Source organism: Macaca nemestrina, chromosome 9 (assembly GCF_043159975.1).
Source record: "Macaca nemestrina isolate mMacNem1 chromosome 9, mMacNem.hap1, whole genome shotgun sequence".
In the NCBI taxonomy this organism is placed as follows: Eukaryota; Metazoa; Chordata; class Mammalia; order Primates; family Cercopithecidae; genus Macaca; species Macaca nemestrina.
Genome location: NC_092133.1, coordinates 37,486,141 through 37,509,208, shown reverse-complemented (window position 1 = coordinate 37,509,208; position 23,068 = coordinate 37,486,141). Strand labels below are relative to the sequence as shown.

General features: G+C 42.0%; 2 protein-coding genes and 1 long non-coding RNA gene across 7 annotated transcripts in view; 2 read left to right on the top strand and 1 right to left on the bottom strand.

Annotated features, from left to right (window-relative positions):
- LOC105478462 (zinc finger protein 518A) overlaps nt 1-9,073 on the top strand; it is a 173,293-nt gene extending 164,220 nt beyond the window's left edge. Inside the window, exon 7 of the transcript XR_011607712.1 lies at nt 8,767-9,073. The gene's annotated coding sequence lies outside the window, so the exon portion shown is untranslated. The remainder of the gene's footprint in view (nt 1-8,766) is intronic.
- Nucleotides 1,864-18,309, bottom strand: LOC105478467 (uncharacterized). Of its 3 annotated transcripts, XR_011607720.1 has the most exons (4): nt 17,147-18,289; nt 10,706-10,822; nt 9,067-9,710; nt 1,864-2,539 (listed from the first exon to the last, which is right to left on the bottom strand). It is a non-coding gene; the product is annotated as an uncharacterized lncRNA (long non-coding RNA). The 3 variants fall into 3 exon arrangements; XR_011607718.1 differs by lacking the exon at nt 1,864-2,539 and having other exon boundaries at nt 17,147-18,303; XR_011607719.1 differs by lacking the exons at nt 1,864-2,539; nt 10,706-10,822 and having other exon boundaries at nt 17,147-18,309.
- LOC105478468 (DNA nucleotidylexotransferase) overlaps nt 14,985-23,068 on the top strand; it is a 38,146-nt gene continuing 30,062 nt past the window's right edge. The window contains exon 1 of one of the 3 annotated variants that reach the window (XM_011735818.3): nt 14,985-15,314. In XM_011735818.3, the coding sequence (XP_011734120.1) occupies nt 15,112-15,314 (203 nt within the window). In that variant the 5' untranslated portion in view covers nt 14,985-15,111. The remainder of the gene's footprint in view (nt 15,315-23,068) is intronic. The other 2 variants (XM_011735819.3, XM_011735817.3) reach the window with 2 other exon arrangements.

Here is a 23,068-nt window from a genome sequence, read left to right as displayed (position 1 = left end):
TAAAAATTCAAATAACAACTCATGTGCCTGTAGTCCTGTATAGTTTATAAAGCACTAATGCACTTTAACTGCACAGCATATTATGGCATAGATGCCATTATTAGGTCCATTTTTACAAAGGCAAAAGCTGAGGCACACAGCAGTTGCATAACTTCCCTGCAATTAGTCAATATGAGAAGTGAAGTCAGGTTTTCTAACTTAAGAGCCTGTGTTCTTTCCACTCTCCCACACAGCTATTTGTTGAATTAAATTTTCAGATCAATGCACTTTTATTTCTTCTTTTTCCAAATAGCAAGAAATACAATTCAGAAAGAGCTAAGAGCCTCGTCTAACATTCTGCAGCTTAGACATCCTCCTGCTGCCAAATTTAGAAGTCATGGGCCTTTGTGTATTCTTTCAAAAGTGAACTTGGTTTTAAATAAGTGGAGAAAATATGGATTATTTAATAAAAGAATCTAGGACAAGTAGGAAGCTACTTGGGGGAAGAGAAACTTGGATCCAATACCTCACTTGATACACAAAAATAAATTTCAGTGGATTAAAGATTCAAATGTGAAAATAAATCCCTAAAAAACCTAGAAGAGAACATTATTCCCACCCCTCACCATCCCACTCCACCCCATCCCACCCGCTGTTGCCTAGGGTTTAGAATCTCTGAGTGGGAAAGGGCTAAGTATGACACAAACAAAGAAGCCATAAAGAGTAAGATTGATATATTTGACTACACTTAAAAAATCTGCACGTTTAAAAGCCACCACCATTAACCAAGTCAGAAGTCAGAAATCAAACTGGGGGAAGTATTTGAAACTTATACGCAGGAAGAAGACTAATTTTGTCATATATAAGCAAATCACACAAATCAATAAGGAAACACCATACACCCAATAAAAAATATGCAAAAGACAGAAAGGATGATTTATAGAAATACACATAGCCCTTAAATAGACAAAAAGATGCACAACCTCACTCATATTGAAGAAAAAGCAAATGAAAACTCCATTGGGATAGCTTCTTCTACATTTCGTATTTGCAAACATCCCAAAGTTTGACAGTACACCGTGTGTGATGAACATAAGACAATGGGCCCATCACCTCTCCGGTGTGTAATCTGAGTGCAAACTGGTATATTGTCAATGGAGAACAATTTGCAGATTGGCAATAGCTATACAAATTTAAATGCACATATAGAGGATTTAGGCAAATTATCTGTCATCAAAGTGCCATTAAGTGTAAATGATGGAACTTGGATTTGACTCCAAACCCCATGCTATTGGCACAGCCCAGAGGTGGAAGACTACACAACCAGAGCAGCCCCTACCTACACATTAAACAGCTATTTAATTTGTACCTATGAATGCAAGTAACATTTTCCATTTTTAATATTTAAATTTTTTATAGACTTAGGGGGTATAAGTGTTGTTTTGTTACATGGGTCTAATGCATAGTTATAAAAAGTCCAAGCTTTTAGTGTAGCCCTTACCTGAATAGTACACATTGTACTCATTCAGTAATTTTATAATATCTCCCCCTCTGTCCCACACCCCTCCTAGTCTCCAGTGTCTATTATTCCATTCTTTAGGTCCATGTGTACACATGATTCAGCTCCCACATATAAGTGAGAACATGCAGTATCTGACTTTCTGTTTCTAAGTTATTCATTTAAGATAATGGCTTCCAGTTCCATCCATGTTGCTGCAGGAGACATAATTTCATTCTTTTTTTTCAGGGCTGAGTAGTATTCCATTGTATATATTATATATATCACATTTTCTTTATCCAGTCATCCATTGATGAACACTTAGGTTGATTTCATATCTTTCCTATTGTGAATAGTTCTGCAAGAAACATACCATTGTAACACCTTCAATTTTTTAAAACAGATTTATTTTTTAGAGCAGTTTTAGGTTCACAGCAAAATTTAGCAGAGGTAAAGAGATATCTCATACACCTTGTGCCCTCACAAATGCATAGCCTCCTCTATTCTCAACACCCCCACCAGAGTGGTACATTTGTTACAATCGATGAACCTACACTGATACATCATTGTCACCCAAAGTCCGTAGTTTACGCAGGAGGGTTCGCTTTTGGTGTTGTATACTCTACCTGTTTGGGTAAACATATAATGACCATTATAAGTGTCATACAGAATAGCTTCACTGCCCTAAACATCCTCTGCGCTCTGCCTATGCATCCCTCAACATCTTTAATTTTCATGCTAAAATTGGAAGAAAAGTGTTTATTATGTATGTTTTATGTGTGAAGAGGCTGCAGCTCAGAGAGGTGAAGTTTATTGCCCACAGCCACATAGCTGCTAAGTGGTAAAACCAGGCTCAAAGCCAGGGTTAGCCTTTCTTTCTACAGAACTGCTGCCTCCAACAGCTGCCTCTGCCCTGTGCATGCTGCCCTCTAGAATCCGAAAAGCTCTGTAGGAGGAGGGACCTGCGTTACAAGATACTGGTCCTCAAGATTTGTTGGTCAATGAATGAAAGGTGTAATTCTGATGTTCGCCTTTGCAGATGAAGAGAATGCTGCCTTCTTTCTGCAAAAAGAAAAACAATTACAAAGCAAAAAAGAAATCAGTGAAGGCTAAAAGGAATATTAAAGTCTTCTGAAATAAAGTTATTTATTCACAATAAAATACTCCAGACTTTCTCCAACAGGGCCTTTGCTTTAGAACCCAGAGGCCTTTTAGGATAGAAAATGCTGACACCAAATGGTGACAAGTAGAACTCCCATGTCCGGGACAATAGAAACATCTGAAATGAACACTGCTGTGTCTGGCCAGCTCTCTGAATGGCTGCACTTGTTCCCAGAAAAATTGTCTTGTCAACAGCGCCCAACGAGTTTCATTTTGCAACATTTCCCACACATGTGTGTCAGGATTTGCTCCCAAGAAGCCGGCATTCCTTCTCTGCCACCAGAATCCCAGAACATGCCAGGTGCGGCCCACTGTTGGCTGCACTCCCTAAGTGCTAGTTTTCTCTGCCTTGGTCTACAGTGGGTGGATGTGCATATCCACATATGCACAGGCAAATGGATGTATGCATGTGTATATTCATAAGCTCATGTTTCAGGGTCCAAAATCCCTTACCTTTCCTTATGTGTACAGAGAAAATGTGAGCTTTGTTATTTTGTCTATAGAAGAGCTGATTTTCTTTCTTCTTGCTGGGATGTGGGAAAAGAACTAAAGCTTAGTTCCATCTTGCCATTTCAGTGCAATTCAATAATTTTAACTGTCCCATCAGGTAACTCAGTTTTCTCTGCTTGGATAACTCCAGGAAATGTAATATCTTTCAAAGTTCTGTCTCCTCCCTTCAAGATGGTACCCGGGATATGGGAGAAGCATGTGGCTATTTGTCCTTGTGGCATTGTGGAACACTGTCTTATAGGTTGGCTGGTGAAGTGGAGCTGGTACTCAATGGGAAGGCAATACCTTCCAATGCCCTGCTTTCTGCCACCTGGCAAGGGCTTAGTGGTACAAGTTTGAGTTGTCTAGACTATAGAGGAAAATGCCCCACCAATTAAAAGTAGTTATTTCATTTAACAAACCCAAATATCAGTAGAGAGTAGGGAAAGAGTCTATGCCTCTCTATCTTTTTAGCTTTACGTGAAGGAGGACAAGTGGAGTTATCCATCTCAGCCATACTCAACAAATATTATAAACCAGTGGTTTTTCAAGGTTGGTGGCACAGGAGGATAGCTATGGAGTTTGTAAAAAACATGGATACTCTCCCCCACCCCCACCCCCACCCTTTGGGATTCAGATTCTATTAGTGTGCAGTGGAGCCTGGTTACTGATATTTTAAAAACTCAGGTAGTTTATTATGTAGCCAGGGTTGTGAACCAAAGTTCTATGTAGAGAACAAACATGTATGTAACAGTGTATTCATGTAACAGGCAAACTGGTTTTTTGTTTGTTTTTGCTTTGTATCCATTGCTCTGGACTGAATGTTTGTTTCATCCACAAATTCACATGTTGTTGCCATAATCCCCCATGTGAGATTAGGAGTATTTGGAGTTATGCCTTTGGGAGTAATTAGGACATGGGTGTGGACCCCTCCTGAATGGGATTAGTGCCCTGAAAGGAAGAAACACAAGAGAGATGATCTCTTTCTCCACCATGTGAGGATACAGCAAGAAGGTGGCCATCTGCAAACCAGAGCGAGAGCCCTCACCAGGAAACTTATCAGCTGACACCTTGATATTGGATTTCCCAGACTTTACAATGGAGAGAAATACGTTTCTATGGTAATTTTGTTATAGCATCCCGAAGTGACTAAGACACCCTGGTGATCTGGGAGGCTCTAATGTGTGGAATTTACCTAGTTTTCCTGTAAGAGCTGCCAGCCTCCTCTTGGATTTTCCTGGCACTCTTCCCCTTCTCTCCCTATGCCCCCCTTCCTAAGTTGTCTGAGGCAAACCTCTTCCTCCAGTAGATGTTTTTTCTGTTGGACACTCTTCTGCCCTTTCTAATAGAGCTGAGATTTACTAGTAGTACATAGGTTTACTTCCTCTGAGACTACGTAACCTGCTCTCTCAGAAAGCTTTGGAAAGGAGCTAGGCTCTTTTTCACCAAGTTAAAACATTTTGGTTAAATATAATCACACCATTTAGCACCTAATTATAAACTATTACCCCACAACTTAAAAATATTGAATATGAGATTTTCTGTTATTTTTAAAAGGTAAACAATTACTCACAGACCTTTATAAAAAAGATTACTATGTTGAAAGTGAGTCCCCACTTCCCCCTACCCCCATCAAATTATTCTGACTGAAAAACACATGTTTAAAATAAATGTCTCAAATTCGTTGCATTGAGAGCTGAGTTTGGTACCAAATTCACAATGTGACATTGTTTCTGCTGGGCCGTTGAACCCCTTTTTCCTCCCAGGTGGTGATGAAAGACTTTCACTTCCTGGCAAAGAATAAGAGAGGGTTTTGGCTGCATCCCCAGCAAAACCAGCTTTTGATAAATGGTTTGGCACAAATACTTGTGGGCCTGAGCTCTCCCCTTCTATGCATTAAGGGTGTGTCATTGACAGAATTGTCACTGGTCTCTCTGGATGGAAGAGGAATGGTGTTCACAGCCTATGATTTGGGCCTGTCATCTATGGACAAAGACATGTGCTAAGCCCTCTAAGGCATACAAAGAAGGTTACACTCTAAATGGGAAGACAAGCCATACTTGTGTATATAAAGGAAGGTGGTCAGGGGCAGAAGGCAGCTAAAATAGGGTAAGTATCAACAATGTGTTCTTAGGGTGAGTTCCCAGGAAACCGGACCTGAGATGGGAATTTGTGTGCAGAAGTCTATTGGAGATGCCCTTGGGATCATCATCTATGGGGGCATGAAGGAGTAGATTGAGCAGAGAAAGAGTTGAACCACAATTTAGTTACAGTACATATCTCAGCCAATCTAATAAGATGCTCTAGAGTTAGGCTGGTCTTTCGGAGTTGTCACCCCTTGAAACGAGATGACCTGGCCTTTGTAATCTTCCCCCGATCATTAACCATTAAGTGGAGGGGCCTGTCCTTAGGCAGGTGTCTCTTTTTGTCAGTGAGCTATCACCTCCTAACACTAAGCCATCAGCTCTGCCATTGTCAGTGGCAGAAGGAATGGTGCCTCCCTCCTGAAGGGGGCTCTGGGCAGCTCACCACAGCATCCACTACAGTGGGGGATCTGTGACCTTGAGGATAAATGTGGTTTTTTTTGTTGTTGTCGTTTTGTTTTTTATTCTTTGTTCTAGAGTATAACCTTCTTCGTATGCCTTAGAGGACTTGGCACATGTCTTTGTACATAGATGACAGGCCCAAATTAGAGACTGTGAACACCATTCCTCTTCCATCCAGAGAAACCAGTTACAAGATGGAGTCTTGCTCTGTTGCTCAGGCTGGAGTACAGCAGTGTGATCTCGGCTCAGTGCAACTCCACCTCCTGGGTTCAAGTGATTCTCCTGCCTCAGCCTTGTGAGTAGCTGGGATTACAGTTGTGTGCCACCATGCTCAGCTAATTTTTGTATTTTTAGTAGAGACAGGGTTTCATCATCTTGGCCTAGGCTGGTCTCAAACTCCTGAGCTCAACTGATCCTCCTTCCTCGGCCTCCCAAAGTGCTGGGATTGCAGGCATGAGCCACCGTGCCTGGGCCAAGGATAAATGTTTATAGCACGAGGTAAAAAAGGTACATTACTAAGGCACTGGGAGTAACTGGGGAATCTGAAGCATATTGTTATGATGAGTCTCTATTTGCTATTCATTTCACTCTGATAAGACTGTCTCAATCGCCTAGTGTTATAAACACTACAAATACTACTATAGCATAAAATGCCCTCCGTAAGATCCAGTAAACAATAACTGAAATATTTAACTGACTCTTTTCAAACCATAAAGGTCAAACACATTTCAAGTTTGGTTTAATTGTATTTTACAATTTTGGTTTTATAACCCAAAACTATTGTTTTCCAATTCACTGCCTAAATAATTGTGAGATTCTCTCTGTCTCTCTCTTTATTTATTTATTTATGAAATAAGATCTGGCTCTGTTGCCCAGGCTGGAGTGCAGTGGCACAGTCATGGCTCACTATAGCCTCAACCTTCTGGGTTCAAGCAATCCTCCTGCACCACCACACTCAACTAATTTTTTACTTTTATTTTTGTAGAGACAGGGTCCTCTTTGTTGCCCAGGTTGGTCTTGAACTCCTGGTCTCAAATGATTCTCCTACCTCAACCTCCCAAAATGCTGGGATTACAGGCATGAGCCTGGCCTCAATTTTTTTTTTAAGGTAGACTTTTTTTTTTTCCAGTAGTTTTTGGGGAACAAGTGGTGTTTGATTAGGTGGATAAGTTCTTTAAGTGTGATTTCTGAGATTTTGATGTGCCCGTCCTCTCTCCTTTTAAAATGATTTCTTTATGATCTGCCTCCTTGGTCTGGCACATTTATGCCTGTTTCCATCACTACCATCATTGGTTTCTTTCAGATCTTTGCTAAAATGTCATCTCCTCAATGAAGCCTAATTGGATAATCTTAGACTGCCACCCCAACCCGATCCTGGCATGCCCTGTCCCCTTTATTTCTCTCTACAGCATTTATCACCATCTGGCCTGCTTGAGATTCTTGAATAATTTTATTTATTGTCTGTTTCCTTCCAGTAACAGACAAGTATGTAAATCTCATGAAGCAGGGGTTGTTTTATTCACTCTGTATTACTAATGCCTAGAAGTGCCTGGCACATAATAGGCACGTAGTCAATATGCATTGAATGAATGAATGGTACCCGTTGAGGCTTCCATGGTTCTCTTCGGGCCATTTGCAATAGTGACCCAGCTGAAGTAGCAGCTTCAGCTCTCTGCACCTTCAAGGAGTCCCATTCTGGACCATGGTACATTCACTGCAGGGCTGCCCCTCTGTGACCCTGCCTCAGGCCTGCCACTGTCCTGCTCAGAAGCTCCCATGACTTCTCAGTGCCAACTCAGGCTCTGGGCGGTCTGTGAGGTCTGCTCCAAACATGGCTTCTTTCCGTTTCCCCCATCTACTCAAATCCTTCCAGCCCTCCTGGCCCGTGACAGGCTCCCTCCCCTGTGAGTGCCCTTCCTGCCACCTTTTCCCGCCCTCCTCTGAATTCCTCCAGCAGATGAGTGTAAGGGGGCAAGTTAAACATCTTCCAGGGCCTTCTGAGGAATGTGAGGATAAATGGTAAAGCACTTCACAAAGCCTAACATCTTTAGAGATGACTGTTATTACCAGTATATACGATAATATTATTGTATCATAAACTTCTCAATTCAGTTATATATGTCTGGAAGGTTGGAGCTAAAGCATCAAGTCAGATTCTCCAGTTTACCAGTAATAAAGATGATCTTGTGACTCTGGTCACAGTGGTGTGCTGGAGTCAGCTGATGCCAGCTCACAAGAACTCATGGTCAAATGTTCTGGAACTTTGCAAGCTGGCTGCTAAACATTCACATGCACCCCACTGCCAACAGACCCATGCTTGTTTCGCACTCAGTTCATAAGCCCCAGGAGAGAAAGATGTGTTTAACTGCTTACCTTAGAGACATTATCAGTCAAGAACAAGAATTAAAAGGATGTGGTGAGAGAAGTGAAGGAGCAGTTTGGGGAGTGATGATGAGTAGTTCTGTTTTAGGAATTTTGAATAGTATTTTTCAGTGGAAGGTAAATGGGTCTGGTGCTCAAGAGAGAGAAATGGGCTAGAGATAAAGATTTGGAAGTTATGGGATATTGGCAGGACTAGAGGATTTTACCCCCAGATACCCAGGAGCCATGGCCCCAACCACTGATCCACAGCACAAGGTCTATCATCTCGCCCAGGCTCTGTTCTCATTCTCTCCAGTGGCCCCAAGTCACATCTTATTATAATTGTCTCCTGATTGCTTCCCTTCTTTCTCCCTCACCAATTCACCCCATTCATCATTGCCTGATTAATTTCCCTAGGGCACCATTTTGGTCACCTTCAGTGTTTGCTTAAACACCTTCGACAGCTCCTAACTCTTTGCAAATAAAATCCCAACTCTCCTATTCAAATTTGTCCTTGAAGCAAATCCCTGTATTTTCTCCCCTCCATGCCTGATATTCATGCTGTCACCCATAATTTTGTATACAGCTAAGTTTAATAAACATTTTGGAATAAAGACTAGAAGTCACAAATAAGCTGCTGTTGTACATCAATTCCATTGTTCTAACTATCACTTCTTACCTTGTAGATGAAAGCGAACCCCTGTTATAACTAAAATTTCTTGTTCTTGTTAGGCACCCAACATGTATAGCTACCAAATGCTTCTTAACGGCAAGAAACAAATTTTCCAAGGTTTATTTTTCATTCAAGACACTCTACACATGTTCCTGGCAAGGCAGTTCTAAGCTCCAGAAGACACTTGCTGCCAAGAACCAAACACAGCTGTTCAGGCAACAGAGGAAGCTGGTGCTCGGTGAAAAACCAAACCAAAACAAAACCCTGCCCGCACATTTGAGGATGGCACAGGTCCCAGATCTACACCTTGAAATGAATAGATGATACAAGATATTTGATATAAAAGAAAATCAAAGTACCGGAAACAGAAGTTTTCTCTCTCAAACTGACTTCCTCCACTGTGCACAGAGAATAACAACAGGACTCCTAAGGATAAAAATAATGTTTGCTGATGGGGAGAGGACTGCTTCTCCACTGAACCATAGAAAACCTAAAATTCTCCCCATTGCTTCTTGCCCCATACACTTGTACTCAATAAAGATCTGTAAGAATGATCATGTGGAGACTAAATATTACCCAAAATGGAAAAAATTTAAAAACAATCCCAAACTAAGAGGAGCAGTGGCTACCTGGGAGCATCAGCACGGAGACCAGTGAGCTGCTGTGTTCTTTGTTTCCTCAGAGCCATCATCACCTGAACAGGCAGGAGCATTGGTCACATCTGCCAGCATCATGGTGTTGGCAGCGTGGAGGGGAGGACAGAACAGTGGCCCAGCTCCCATGTGGACCAGGCAGGCAGTTGTCATGCTATCTTATTCATCACTTATAATGTGAAGAAGTTGGCACTATGACTGCTATTTTACATGTTGGAAGCTGTGATCCCCCCATGGGGTAAGGGAATGGCTCAAGCTCATACATCTGGCAAGTAGCAGGAGGTTCAGGCTTGTGTAGCTCCTTAGGCACCAATACTTCCAGTTGCATTCAGAAGGGTGCTATAGGTGTTCTACAAAACAAACAAACAAAAGGTAAGCACATTGAGAATACAATGGGTGAACACAGTTTATTACAAACCTTTAATGTTCTAACACACATTGTATAGAGTTTCTCTGGTTTCTCTACACTTAATTCACTACAGAATTTTTGTTTTGCCTGGAACACTTCATGGGACCAGTGTTCCCATGAATCATTGCAGGACACCCCTCTGGTCTCATTAGAGTCCTAGGTCTGTTTTATTTTTTTGTCTTGTTTTATTTTCTTTTTTGAGACAGAGTCTCACTCTGTTACCCACGCTGGAGTTCAGTGGCATGAACAGGGCTCTCTGCAGCCTCGACCTACTGGGCTCAAGTGATCCTCCTGTGTCAGCTGTTCCTAAGCGGGCCTGGCACCACTTTTGGAAAAGTCTAGGGAAAGCAAAAGGCCATTGGGAAGGACTGTGACAGGGTTACCTACAAAGTATATGGGAACACAGGGAAGGGGAGGGGGAACAAGGAGAAACCTGGGCTATTACAATAGCAATGGACAGTTGTGGCAACTTGCATGCCAGTGCTCTTTGAAGTGCTTTAGTCCTCATAGGCACCTGTAAGATAGAAATCATTCTAATCTCCATTGCAGAGATAAGGGAAATGAAACACAGAAAGGTTTGGTAACTTGCCCAAGGTCACACAGCTCATAAATGTCTGAGTTTTGATTTCAGGTCGTCTGGTTCCTTAACACCTGTATTCTACTTGCTCATATTGAAGGGACATTTAATTGGGAATGTTTAAGATGGAGAAAGGTGGTCATGGCAGAAGATTTATATCACAGTTGCCCAAACAGTGTAAAAGCTTAATAACAATATCAACAGCCAGGTGCAGTGGCTCATGTCTGTAATCCTAGCACTTTGGGAGGCCAAGGCAGGTGGATCACCTGAGGTCAAGAGTTCGAGACCGGCCTGGCCAACATGGAGTAACCCCGTCTCTACTAAAAATACAAAAATTAGTTGGGTGTGGTGGCACGGACCTGTAATCCCAGCTACTCAGGAGGCTGAGGCAGGAGAATCACTTGAACCTGGGGGGTGGAGGTTGCAGTGAGCGAAGATCATGCCACTTCAGCCTGGATGAAAGAGTGAGACTCCACCTCAAAAATAAATAAATAAATAAATAAATAAATAAATAAATAAATAAATAAATAAAATCAACTACATTTGAATTTGAATTTGTTCTTCAAACACTTACTAGTCAGCCTACTTTACCAGGTACTGTACTATGATGCTGGGGATTTAGCTGTAAATACAGCAAGACTTATAGTCCAGCGTGGAGTATACACAAGGGATTAAATCATTACAACACAGGATGGCACATGCTTTCATGGGCAGAGAGGCACAGAAGACTGTGGAATCAGGAAAGGCACCTGACTCACACTTAGGTTAGCCCTTTGATGCTGTATTAAGGATTTTTCACTCTAGATGCTGCTCAAAAGGAGGAATGGATGGTATGGAGATGTTTCAGAAGGACCACACCTTCTTGTCCACAGATCCACAGTAACAGCTTGGAATTGTAGAAAGGCCCCAGAGTGGCCTGAACACTGCACACTGTGGTCCTCCTTTTAAAGGTTCTTCTCCAGGAAGTGCAGGGCTCTGGGGCCTCCCTGCTCTCTGCCCCAGGCTTAGTGCAGATGTAGTAACAACCCTTTTAACTGGGAGTCTCCACAACCATCAACCAGCACATCATGTAATCCTGGGTGTGGCAAGATCCCATGTGCTCCCTTGCATTTCCAAGCCCTGCTGCAGTTAGGTGGGACTGCGTGACTAGTTCTGGCCTATGGGCTATGACCAGCAAGAATGTCTATCATTTCTGAGACAAAGCTTTTAATTACTGATGCAAGACATCCTCATCTCAGTGCTCTCCCCGCTGCCATGGTGACTGAGATGGGCTCATAGCTCAGGTGGTACAGGTACACAAATGTGAAACCTCCAACAGCCTGAGTCTTGAATGGAGCAGAATTCTCCACCAAGTAGCATAAGCAAATAAACTTTTCTTAAGACACTGAGATTTGGAGATTACTGACCAATCTAGTAGATCAAGGAGAGTGCTCAACGTCTGATGCAAAGAGCTTCGGAAAATTGTTGTATAGTAGGAAGAAATCAATTCCTGCTATTGGCAGCAATGCCAAAGAGGATAAGGGAACTCTGTATAGTGTTTTGTTATTTTCGAGGCACTTCATGAACACGATTTAACTGAGTTCCTGAAAAGGCAATGAGACATCTGTGTTCTCAGACCTTATTTCACACCTCCCTTCACCACAGGGGATCGGTTTCACTACGTTAATGGTGGCTGAAAAAGCAAAAAGAGGACATTGAGGTAACTCAGAGAAAGAAACTGCAAGAAGCACACTACACCACTGGGCTGGAGCAACAAAGGGATGGAACCGGGATTGCTGAAAACTGGAAGTTTGGAGCAGGGCTCCCATGGAGCTGGAACACAGGTCTTTAACAAGGAAGTGCTGCTTGTCGCCCTGGTGCCATAGAAGTTTATAGGGAAACCTCTGCCGAGCTGGGACTCAGACCTTTGAGGAGATGTCGCTTAGCTCGTATTGATACCTCTGAAGGGTACAGTAAGGCTGGGTCTGGTTGTGCAGAAAAGACAAAAAGAAAAAGAAAAGAGCTAAAGACTGGAACCAACCACTGCTGTCTGAGTAGAGAACCATTACTGCAAAGACCCTGACAGTAGCAGCAAGCAAACAAAAAAGGTCAACTCTTTCCTCTTATCCAGACTTTTGGTCTCCCTCTGGTATCGCCATTGGCAGAGCCTGACATAAAGTCAGCTGGCAAATGAGAAAGAGAATTTGCTAAGTCCTGGCCTCAACCTCATGGAATCCACCACAAAAAAAGGTAGATTTGCAGCCGAGAGATGATAGCCTGATAACCAGACAGGCATCAGTACATTTGAAATTTTTGTTGGTAATCTATTCAATACCAGTGACCCAAAGCAAATTAAATATGACATTGGATGATTTCATAGTTTTATAAAACATATATACCTGATTTCAGATTGAACTGGAATGTCTCTGAAGACAAAACATAAATGACTATGAATTGACATTTATTGAAAGTGCTACCTTTGTGTCATGCACTCTGCCCAGCAGGTTATGTGGGCTATCTCAGTCCTCATTTTACAGACGAGGTAAAGCTGAGGCTTAAAGAAGTTAAGCAACTTGTTTTGAAGCTTCAAAGCAATAGAGACAGAATTTTTATGGGCAGCCTGACGAAGCCTGAGCTATTAGCCACATCTCAGTACTACCTCCCCATTCTCTTTACTGCTTAGGTGGCGCGCCTTTACCATTAGGTGGCTATACCTTGGGAATGAACACAACAATCCCAGATTCTTGCTAGAATGGTTTACATACTCCCTGCTGCAGCACCATTTGGCAGCTACAACTGCATTCTAACATGAAGCATTCAGCTCTTCAGTAACCAAACACCTAATAGTGAGGGTCAAAATGGACTCTCATCTCCCAGTTGATCTCTAGCAAAGAGTCATAGTATCTGGGAATTTCAGAGCTACATTATAGGCCCTTACCAGATGTCTGAATTCCCTTCTGTTACAGCTCAATAAACAGTTATCCAGCACCTGTTTGAATACTTTTCATGACATGTAACATACCACTGTATAAAGCTGCTCTCTGTATATTTTTAGACAGCTGAGTTACTAAACAGTCCTTACTTGAGGAGAACTGGAATCTATTACTCTACAATTTCCACCTGAAGATTTCTGATTTTGCTTTCTTGAGCAACAGAGTGCTTTGCCCATAACTTAAGGCAGCTGTCACGTCACTCTTCCCCTGGTAGGGTTGTGAGGTGCTCATATGCTTTTGGAGATAGCAAAAGTCTCAAATAATATGGCACAGACAGCCAGGCATGGTGGCTCACACCTGTAATCCCAGCACTTTGGGAGGCCAAGGTGGGATGATCACCTGAGGTCAGGAGTTCGAGACCAGCCTGACCAACATGGTGAAACCCCGTCTCTACTAAAAATACAAAAATTAGCCAGGCGTGGTGGCATGCACCTGTAATCCCAGCTATTCAGGAGGCTGAAGTAGGAGGATCGCTTGAACCCAGGAGGCGAAGGTTGCAGTGAGCCGAGATTGTGCCACTGCACTTTAGCCTGGGCAACAAGAGTGAAACTCCATCTCAGAAAAAAAAAAAAAAAAAAAAAGAGGGACAAAGGGTGAGCAGAGCTCAGATTAGTTATTGGAGAAGACAAGTACAGAGGAAGGCTCCTTGGCGGTTAAGAGTGTGTCTTTTAAAATCAGACAGATCTGAGTCCAAATCCTAGCTCAATCATTTCTCAGTTGTGACAATTCAGTAGCTCTGTGACCTTGGGTAAATTGTTTAGCCAAATGAGAAAGGTAGGACCACCTGACTGTGGTATTGTGAGGATCCGGTCAGCTAAGGCTGGTAGGTGCTTACCTTGGCCATGTAGCAGATGCTCAGGAAATGAGATCTATAGAGTGTATTAATGAAAGACAAATTTAATTTTGCACATAAAGTTATGAAATGTCTCCTTATGGCAGTGATTCTCATCTAAAAGTCATACCATCCCACTGAAGAAGACCTATGTTAGGGTTTATAACAGACTACTCTCTGGACAAAATTAATCCACTTAAAAAAACTAATAAATGTATACAGAATTTGAAATCCAAAGAACTGAATTCAGGATCTGGTTTTGCCCCTTATTCTGTGATCTTGAATAACTGAGCCTTGGTTCTCTTGTTTATAAAATGTACCTATGTAAGTGAACAGGTGGTAAATGCCCACCATGAAATACTATGGAGCAGTTAGAAGCAACAGAACAATTAGAACACAGACCTGGAAAACATAGTTCCAAGTGAAATAAAAAGGTGATTGGCAGAATGAGAAATGTAACAATGTCATTTATGTAAAATCAAAACAACCACAAGCAGAATATAACACCCATGCAAATTACAGACATCTAGTACAGTGTTATGATTGTCTACCAAAGGAGGAGAATGCAAGTGAGTTGGGAGGTTTAAAAGGGATCAATAAATAAAGACCACAGAGGGGCCTCAGTACATTTAGAAACAAATAACATGCAAACGATGCTTCCCTGCCTTCCTCACAAGGTTACTCTGAGGAGCTAATGAGATTGTGCTTATGAAAACAAAGGTTAATTGACTGTCTTCATTATGATCTCCATATTGGACAAATGAACTGAACAGAGATAAAAATTCCCCATCATACTTTGGCAGGAAGCTGTTGCCAGGGCAGCACCCATGTAGCCCTGCCCTGGCTTCAGAGTCTGCTGGTGAGATGACATCAAAACCCTTCATGTAGGAGGGTGGCAGTCTCCCTCCCTTCTGGAGACACCACCTGATGGGCCAGCCAGAGGCAGCAGCAGCCTCTTCCCATGGATCCACCACAAACATCCCCCTTGAGCCCTCGGAAGAAGAGACCGCGGCAGACGGGTGCCTTGATGGCCTCCTCTCCTCAAGACATCAAATTTCAAGATTTGGTCGTCTTCATTTTGGAGAAGAAAATGGGAACCACCCGCAGAGCGTTCCTCATGGAGCTGGCCCGCAGGAAAGGGTTCAGGGTTGAAAATGAGCTCAGGTAGGACAGCGTCGATCTCACTTTGTAAATAAGCAGGGGCTTTGTGAACAGCTTCTTGGGAACCCAAGGAATCTGTTTTTTCTTCCACATGTGGAAGAGGCGATCTTCCCACTGGGAGAATAGCAGATTTGAAATCAAAGAACAACTAGTTAAGGAAAACGAGATAAGTGGGGACTGAATACAATTATATTGAAACTAGTTGACACCAAAAAATGAGATAAATTTTTTATTTTTTGCTCTTCACTCCTATGAGATGCGTTATTTAGGGATGATAAGCAGAACACTAATTGGTAAATGTAATGCTGAACTACTCAATTTTATTCTTGACCAAATTGAACAAAGTATCACTGAGTTCAATAAAAAAAGTTTTGGCTACTTTGATGCAGAAAGTATGATTTGGTTGCTTGGCTCTTACCTGTACATCTGGGCGTGCTAAGGCAACTAGCATCTGTGGTGGGCTAGGATGACTAGCCAGCTTACCACAGGCACCCAGATGTGGCCTTGATCATGTTTTTCCAAAGAGCAGTCCTAGTGGGGTTCTTAGAAAGAGAGATGCTGGGTAAAGATGTATTCACTGTTAAGACAGCTCTGTCCAGGGGTGACAGACACTACACTGGGTTAGATGTAATCAGAACCCAGGCAAGGAGGTAATGGAAGCGTTTGGACCACCTAGATTGGTTCACTCACTAATCCACTCACTTTGAACAGCAATTATTCTTATTGTTTTTCTAACTGCTGTATAAGCTTTTCACTGGTCTCAAACAGATGAAGAGAAAACAAAACAAAATCCAGAAACAAATGGCATTAGAACCTTTACATAAGTGATGGTTCTGGATTAAATCGTTAAGGGGCTTGCAATGAAGGAATAATGGTTTATGCAATTGACTGCTTTGACTGTGCAGGGAATAAATTGACCACAAATTTTCAGAAAAACTATAAAAATTTTATGTGAAAAAACATTTTGATTGTAAAAATAGTCTTTGATATTTGAAAATAAAACTGACAACCATGTCATGCAGAAGAAATGTCAGCTTCCAAGTGTTGAGGAGACATATTTCAAAAGTCAATTTTTAGATATGTTCACGTTCACAACACCATGATTCATATGACATTGACTTTTCATTCATTTTTTGCTAAAATGCCCCATTCAGAAATTCCTGAGTTTCCCATGGCCTTTCTTCCACCTGATTTCTCTCTTTGCAAGGTCTCCTTTTCTCTCTTGCTGCCTCTTTTTAAACTCCTACAGCCACTGTGAATCTCATTTTCTAACATCCGTTCCAAGAAAATCCTACATTTCATCTAACTGTTAAGCCTGCCTAATCTTATAGACTTACATAGAAGGTTAGAGTTGGAGAAGACAGGAAGATTATATAGGTAAAGAAGCCAAAAAAAAAGATTTCCTTTTTTTTTTTTTTTTTTTTTTTTTTTTTTTTTTGAGATGGAGTCTCTCTCTGTTGCCCAGGCTGGAGTGTAGTGGCACAATCTCGGCTCACTGCAACCTCCGCCTCCCAGGTGCAAGTAATTCTTCTGCCTCAGCCTCCCGAGTAGCTGGGACTACAGGCACGTGCTACCATACCTGGCTAATTTTTGTGTTTTTAGTAGAGGCGGGGTTTCACTATGTTGACCCGGATGGTCTCTATCTCCTGACTTCGTGATCTGCCCGCCTTGGCCTCCCAAAGTGCTGGGATTACAGGCATGAGCCACCATGTCTGGCCACAAATAGATTTTTTAAAAAAGAAATTAAAAGCCTTCGCAAATGTGGAACTGCTTTTCATGGTAAAGAAATTTGGCAAGGGTTACGCAGGAAGGAAAGAGCCAGAAGTGCCACTTACTGGAAAGCTCTCCATTGAAACGTCCAAGCTTCCAGCAAGAATCCACTAATTTATTATAGACACGGCAATGAATACATACATGGCAGCTGAGGCAGGCACTCAGGAAGATGATGGGAGGTAAGTTTCTTCTGTTGGCAGGACAGCTGAAGAGGCAGCTACATGCCCCAGATGCCTGCTGCCAGAGACCAAGCCCAGCTGCTCAGGAGGTAGAGGAAGCTAACTGGTGTATGGTGAGCAAACTGCTGCTGTGCATGTGATGATGGCAAAGTTCCCAGGCTGGTAGCCCAGAAGACACATTAAATACAAATGTGCTCTATGGCGCAAAAATAAACCACAGGAAGTAGAAGTTCTAGGTCTCAAACGGAATTTCTGTACATAGATATATAGACTTTAATTGGATAGAAAAATAAAAATTATTATAGGGTAAAAATCTCTAGATAAGAAATTTAGAAACCTCAAATCCTGGCTCTGAGCCTCCCCAGCCATGGGGTATGGGGCACGGTCCCCTCTCTCCCCATTGATCTTAGTATCCTGATAAATGGCCTGTCTGATGTGATCACCAAATAAGATAATGCATGTCAATGTGCTTTGATAAACTAAAACAGTTAGACAGATGTAAAGTGTCATTATTTTCTTGTGAATTGCTGGATCCCTTGACCTTTACAGCAAAACCCTAAAGAAAGGGCTCTCCCTCCACAATATGAACTAGGTCAAATGATATAAACAAATAGAACAAAGACAGGAAGGAAACCCATCAACATGTTATAAGTGGTTTTTTGGGGGTGGGGGTTAGTACGGAGAGATTATGGCTGTTTTTATTTTCTGTGTTTTCCGATATATTTATTTATTTTTTTGATACAGAGTCTCGCTCTGTCCCAGGCTGGAGTACAGTGGCGCGATCTCAGCTCACTGTAACCTCCGCCTCCCAAGGTTCAAGCAATTCTCCTGCCTAAGCCTCCCAAACAGCTGGGACTACAGGCATGCGTCACTATGCCCAGATAACTTTTTTTATATTTAATAGAGATGGGGTTTCACCATGTTGATCAGGATGGTCTCGGTCTCTTGACCTCGTGATCCTCCCACCTTCGCCTCCCGAAATGCTGGGATTACAGGAGCACCGTGCCTGGCCTCCAATATATTTTTTACAATAAGCATATATATATATATATATATATATATATATATATATATATATATATATATGTTCACATATACCTATATATAAACATATGTATATATAAGTGTATATATATACACATATGTATATATTTTTGAGACAGGGTCTTGTTCTGTCACCCAGGCTGGAGTGCAGTGGTGCCATCTCGGCTCACTGCAACCTCCATCTTCCAGGCTCAAGGGATCCTCCCACCACAGCCTCCCAAGTAGCTGGACTACAGATGCAGGCCACTGTGCCCGGCTAATTTTTGTAGAGATGGGGTTCCGCCATGTTGCCCAGGCTAGTCTCGGACTCCTGGCTCAAGTGATCCTCTTGCCTTGGCTTCCCAAAGGATTACAGGTGTGAGCCACCATGCCCAGGCTACAATAAGCATGTATTTTAAAAATAAAAATAACAAAGAAAGCTGTTTTTTCAGCTAATAGGCAACAATTTCATTGCTCCTAACACATTTTTTTTTGCTGCCAGGAGGATTAAATTAGAGGAAAAACCTGATTCCTGCTTTACCTGGGCCTGAACACACAAATCAGAAATGGTGTACCTCAAAGTGTTGCACTGTCTGGAGCTATTTCATTCTCCAACATGCACGCAACATATTTGGTTGGGGTTTCGCTAACATTTATGCTATATTGCAAAATATGTGCCATTCAGTGTGCCATAGGAAGCTGGTTTTAAAACGTAGATCAGGGAAAGTATTAAAACTCTTGAGATATTTTTGCATATTTATTAAAAGAATATTGAATTTTATTCCATGGCTAACTTCCTAAATTTTAGAGCAACTTGTCACCCTGGTCAAGCTGGAGAAGGATCAGAACCTACTACTTGTCACTTTATTTCATCCTGGGTTCCAATACATGGAGCTATTTTAAAATTTCATTCTGTCACCAATCCTCCTCCATAAACACATTAGTTAAGCTCTCTGTGTCTTGACCCAAATCATTGGTGTTGAGGAAGAAAATGCACGGCCAGGAAGGTTGGTTCTCCATCTTTGCATCTACCCAGCAGTTTAACACTTGCCAAGTTCCATTATTCAAGCAGCTTGACACCCACCAGAAGATACTGTCATCCTTCCTAGACTTCCATAGTTTATCTACAAGGGTGCCACTGGAAGGTATTGTCTTCAATGAAAGCAAGATGCAGCATCATGTCATCACCAATAAAGGGCTTTGTTAGTGCCCACTCTGTGCAGTATTTGTCAGGTTGTGGAGACACAAAATAGTGGAAGGCATGAGTCCTGCAAACAAGCAGCTTACAGTCAGACAGGAAAGTCAGGAATTGTACCTTTGTTGCCACCTGGAATTAGAAAAGTAGCATAGCATATTCCAAGTTTGAACAAGTTTTCTTTAGGAAAAAAAACTAGCATTTGCCTACTCATTTTTTTACTTTTAGTCTTCTAGTATTATTTTGGTCTAGTTTTATCTAAACTGGCTGCTTGCGCTTTCCATCCAGACACTATATAATGTTTGACGTGTGGATTCTGTCTCACTCATTATCCCAAAACCATTGCCTCTGAAAGTCCCTGTCAATTTCCTGGTAGTAAAATGCATGATTTTTTTCCACCTCAATGTTGGTAAAGACTCTCTCCTTGACCAAACTGTAGCATAGCTTCTAGCAGTTATCCATGTCCCCAGGATGGCCCCCTTTAAAATGCCTGCCTGAGAAAGTTCATCACTGCCAGGAGAATGTCCTGTTTATTCCAGTCAAACCCTGGCAATAGGCAGCTGGCCCCGTGAACCCTCTCTTAAAGCAGTTACTTAGAAAGTTGCAATGATAAATCCTTTCTCTGTCCCTTTGAGATGTAAATCTTCTAACCATCCAGAACTGTCTTCCAAGGATCTGAGAAAAGCAACCCTTCAAAGAGACAACTCCGACTTTCAGATCCTGTGGGAGGGTGAGGGCCTAACTTCAGAGGACCATGCTCTAATTTACACCACAAAAGTTAGCTTCTCCTCCAGATAAGCTCCAATTAACAAACCCAGATAGCCTAGTCACAGGGACCAATACCCCTACTACCCCTCAGGGCTTTCCCCTAGCAGCACACCCCAGTTTTTTAAAAGTCTCATGCCTTTTATTCCCATAAAGTTGAATTCACTTCACACTGGAGCCTCTTTCCTATTGCCATCATTATGACTGAACAAAACCATCCTTCCCACTTTAACTAGTATCCAGCTTTGTTTATCTTTGGCAATGTTCTATTCTACACTTCAAATTTGTGGTGTCTGAAATCAAAATATTCAAAGTCATTGTTTGCAAAATAAACAGAACACCAGTTGAAAGAGGTCAGTTACCTGCTTTAGAAAATAAAAGTTGAACTGGCCACTCTCCAGGCCTCTTCCAGGTCCAGAATCCAAACACAGCTTACCTGGTTTTCTTTACAGATTTTCTCGCTCTTTCCCCACTACCTTGAGTGCCTTCTCCCTTTACCTCTCTGTCTCCAAGACCTTAGACTCCTGAAAGCCCCCAGAGAGAAGCCTTCCTGTCATGCGTGTCTGTGCAAAGACACCACCAACAGGCTTTGTGTGAGCAACAAGGCTGTTTATTTCACCAGGGTGCAAGCAGGCTGAGTCCGAAAAAGGAGTCAGCAAAGGGTGGTAAGATTATCATTAGTTCTTATAGGTTTGGGATAGGCGGTGGGGTTAGGAGCAATTTTTTGTGGGCAGAGCGTAGATCTTCTTACAAAGTACATTCTCGAGGGTGGGGAGAATATTACAAAGTACCTTCTTAATGGTGGGAGAGAATATTAAAAAGTATCTTCTCAAGGGTGGGGAGGGTGTGTTGTCACAAAGTCAATTGATCAGTTAGGGTAGGGCGGGAACAAATCACAATGGTGGAATGTCATCGGTTGAGGCTATTTTCACTTCTTTTGTGGATCTTCAGTTGCCTCAGGCCATCTGGATGTATACATGCAGGTCACAGGGAATATGATGGCTTAGCTTGGGCTCAAGGCCTGACACTTCCTCCCTAGAGTGCTGGTGGGAGTCACTGCCTAGGGTGGGCTGCCAGTTTTCCCTTTTAATGAGCAAAAGCTCTTAATCTCATCCAATTACCCCTCTCTGACTCCACGAGGCCACGTGTAGACTTCATCTACAGACTTAGACAATTTTCTTTCACATAGGAGGCCTCAAGAAATATTTGCTCAGAGAATGATTTATCTGGTGAATATAAAACCAGCCCAAGGAACTTGTGTTTACCAAGAGTAATTTTTGTAATGAAATTTTTTTTTCTGCAATGCATGAGTATTACTTTTGTAATCAGCAACATAATAAATATTTTATTTTTATAAGTTCAAGAGCATGAACATGGGATGTAAACTTTAGTCTTGCTCCAGTCCAAATTACTTTGTATTTCAAAATTTGCGGCTTTAAATTAATAAAAATTTTCTTAATCCCATTTAAGGTGGACCAAAAAAAATCGAGGCAAGATCGTCTCAGTCGTAAGTACAGCAGGACTGGAAACAGAATCCTGTCCTTTGTGGTGCTAGTAAGAGTTTGCCATAAAACCAAACATAACTGCCTGCTCTTTCTGTTCCAAGGATCCTGAAACAGATTAGTTGCTAAGTGAAATTGGTAGAAGGGTTTTTAAACTGTAAACAGTTCAGTTTAACTGTAAATGACTATTTAAGTCATTGTTTACAAAGTAAGTCCTACTTTGGGAAGAATCAGGAATGACCTCTCCCTGGAAAGAAAACAGCAGGTGACCATCCATGAGGATCCAGAAAGTCAGACAGAGGGTGGGAAGGAGTCTATGCCTAGGCAAACAAAAATAGCTGCCACTTTCCTCATGGAGGATTTTTCTAATTATACTTCGTGAAAGGCAGGACCAACTAGGAAAAGAAAGACGGGGAGAACAGAAAAATGGTTACCTGAGGAAAAAAATGCACAACTGAAGTCTGTGAGTCAATTCCATAACCCAGGGCTTTCAGACATCTGAGTGCCACAGTCACGACTCTTGTAATATCTTTTACCACATCTATTATTATAATATATACGTAATCTGTTTCTTTTCTTTGTTTTTTTTTTTTTTTGGGCGGGGGGAGACAGTGCCTTGCTCTGTCACTCAGGCTGGAGTGCAATGGCGCGATCTCAGCCCACTACAACCTCCACCTCCTGGGTTCAAGCGATTCTCGTGCCTCAGCCTCCCGAGTAGCTAGGATTACAGGCGCGTGCCACCACACCCAGTTAATTTTTGTATTTTTAGTAGGTACGGGGTTTCACCATGTTAGCCAGGTTGGTCTTGAACTCTTGACCTCAAGTGATCCACCCAGTTGGGCCTCCCAGAGTGCTAGGATTACAGGCATAAGCCACCACGCCTGGCCAGTGTGTTTCTTTTAATTGTTCCTAAACTGACTCATTTAAAATAAAATTAGCCTTTTTCTAAGGAATAATATCTATAAAAACTATGATCTGAGATGCATAATTTAAAATATAGATATAAATGAACACATAGGCCTTTTAAATATTCAGTTGTGTACCTCCTAAAATTATGTCATGTCTCTGCAGAGAAACGAGTACCATGTTGGAAAACATTGCTGTCACTGAGGCCAAAGGCTCAAGTGGGAATCAAATCTAGGCTCTGGCAGTTCAATAGAAAAGATCTTTCTCTACAGTGGTGTTTCTCAAAGTGGAGTTGTGGGCTGGTTTTAAAACATAGGTCCTCCCGTGGAGAGAGAGGGGCGATTTCCCTGTCCTTTGCATCTGAGAGGGCTGGTGACTGATTCAAAGTAAGGTACAGTGGAAGTGACACTGTGT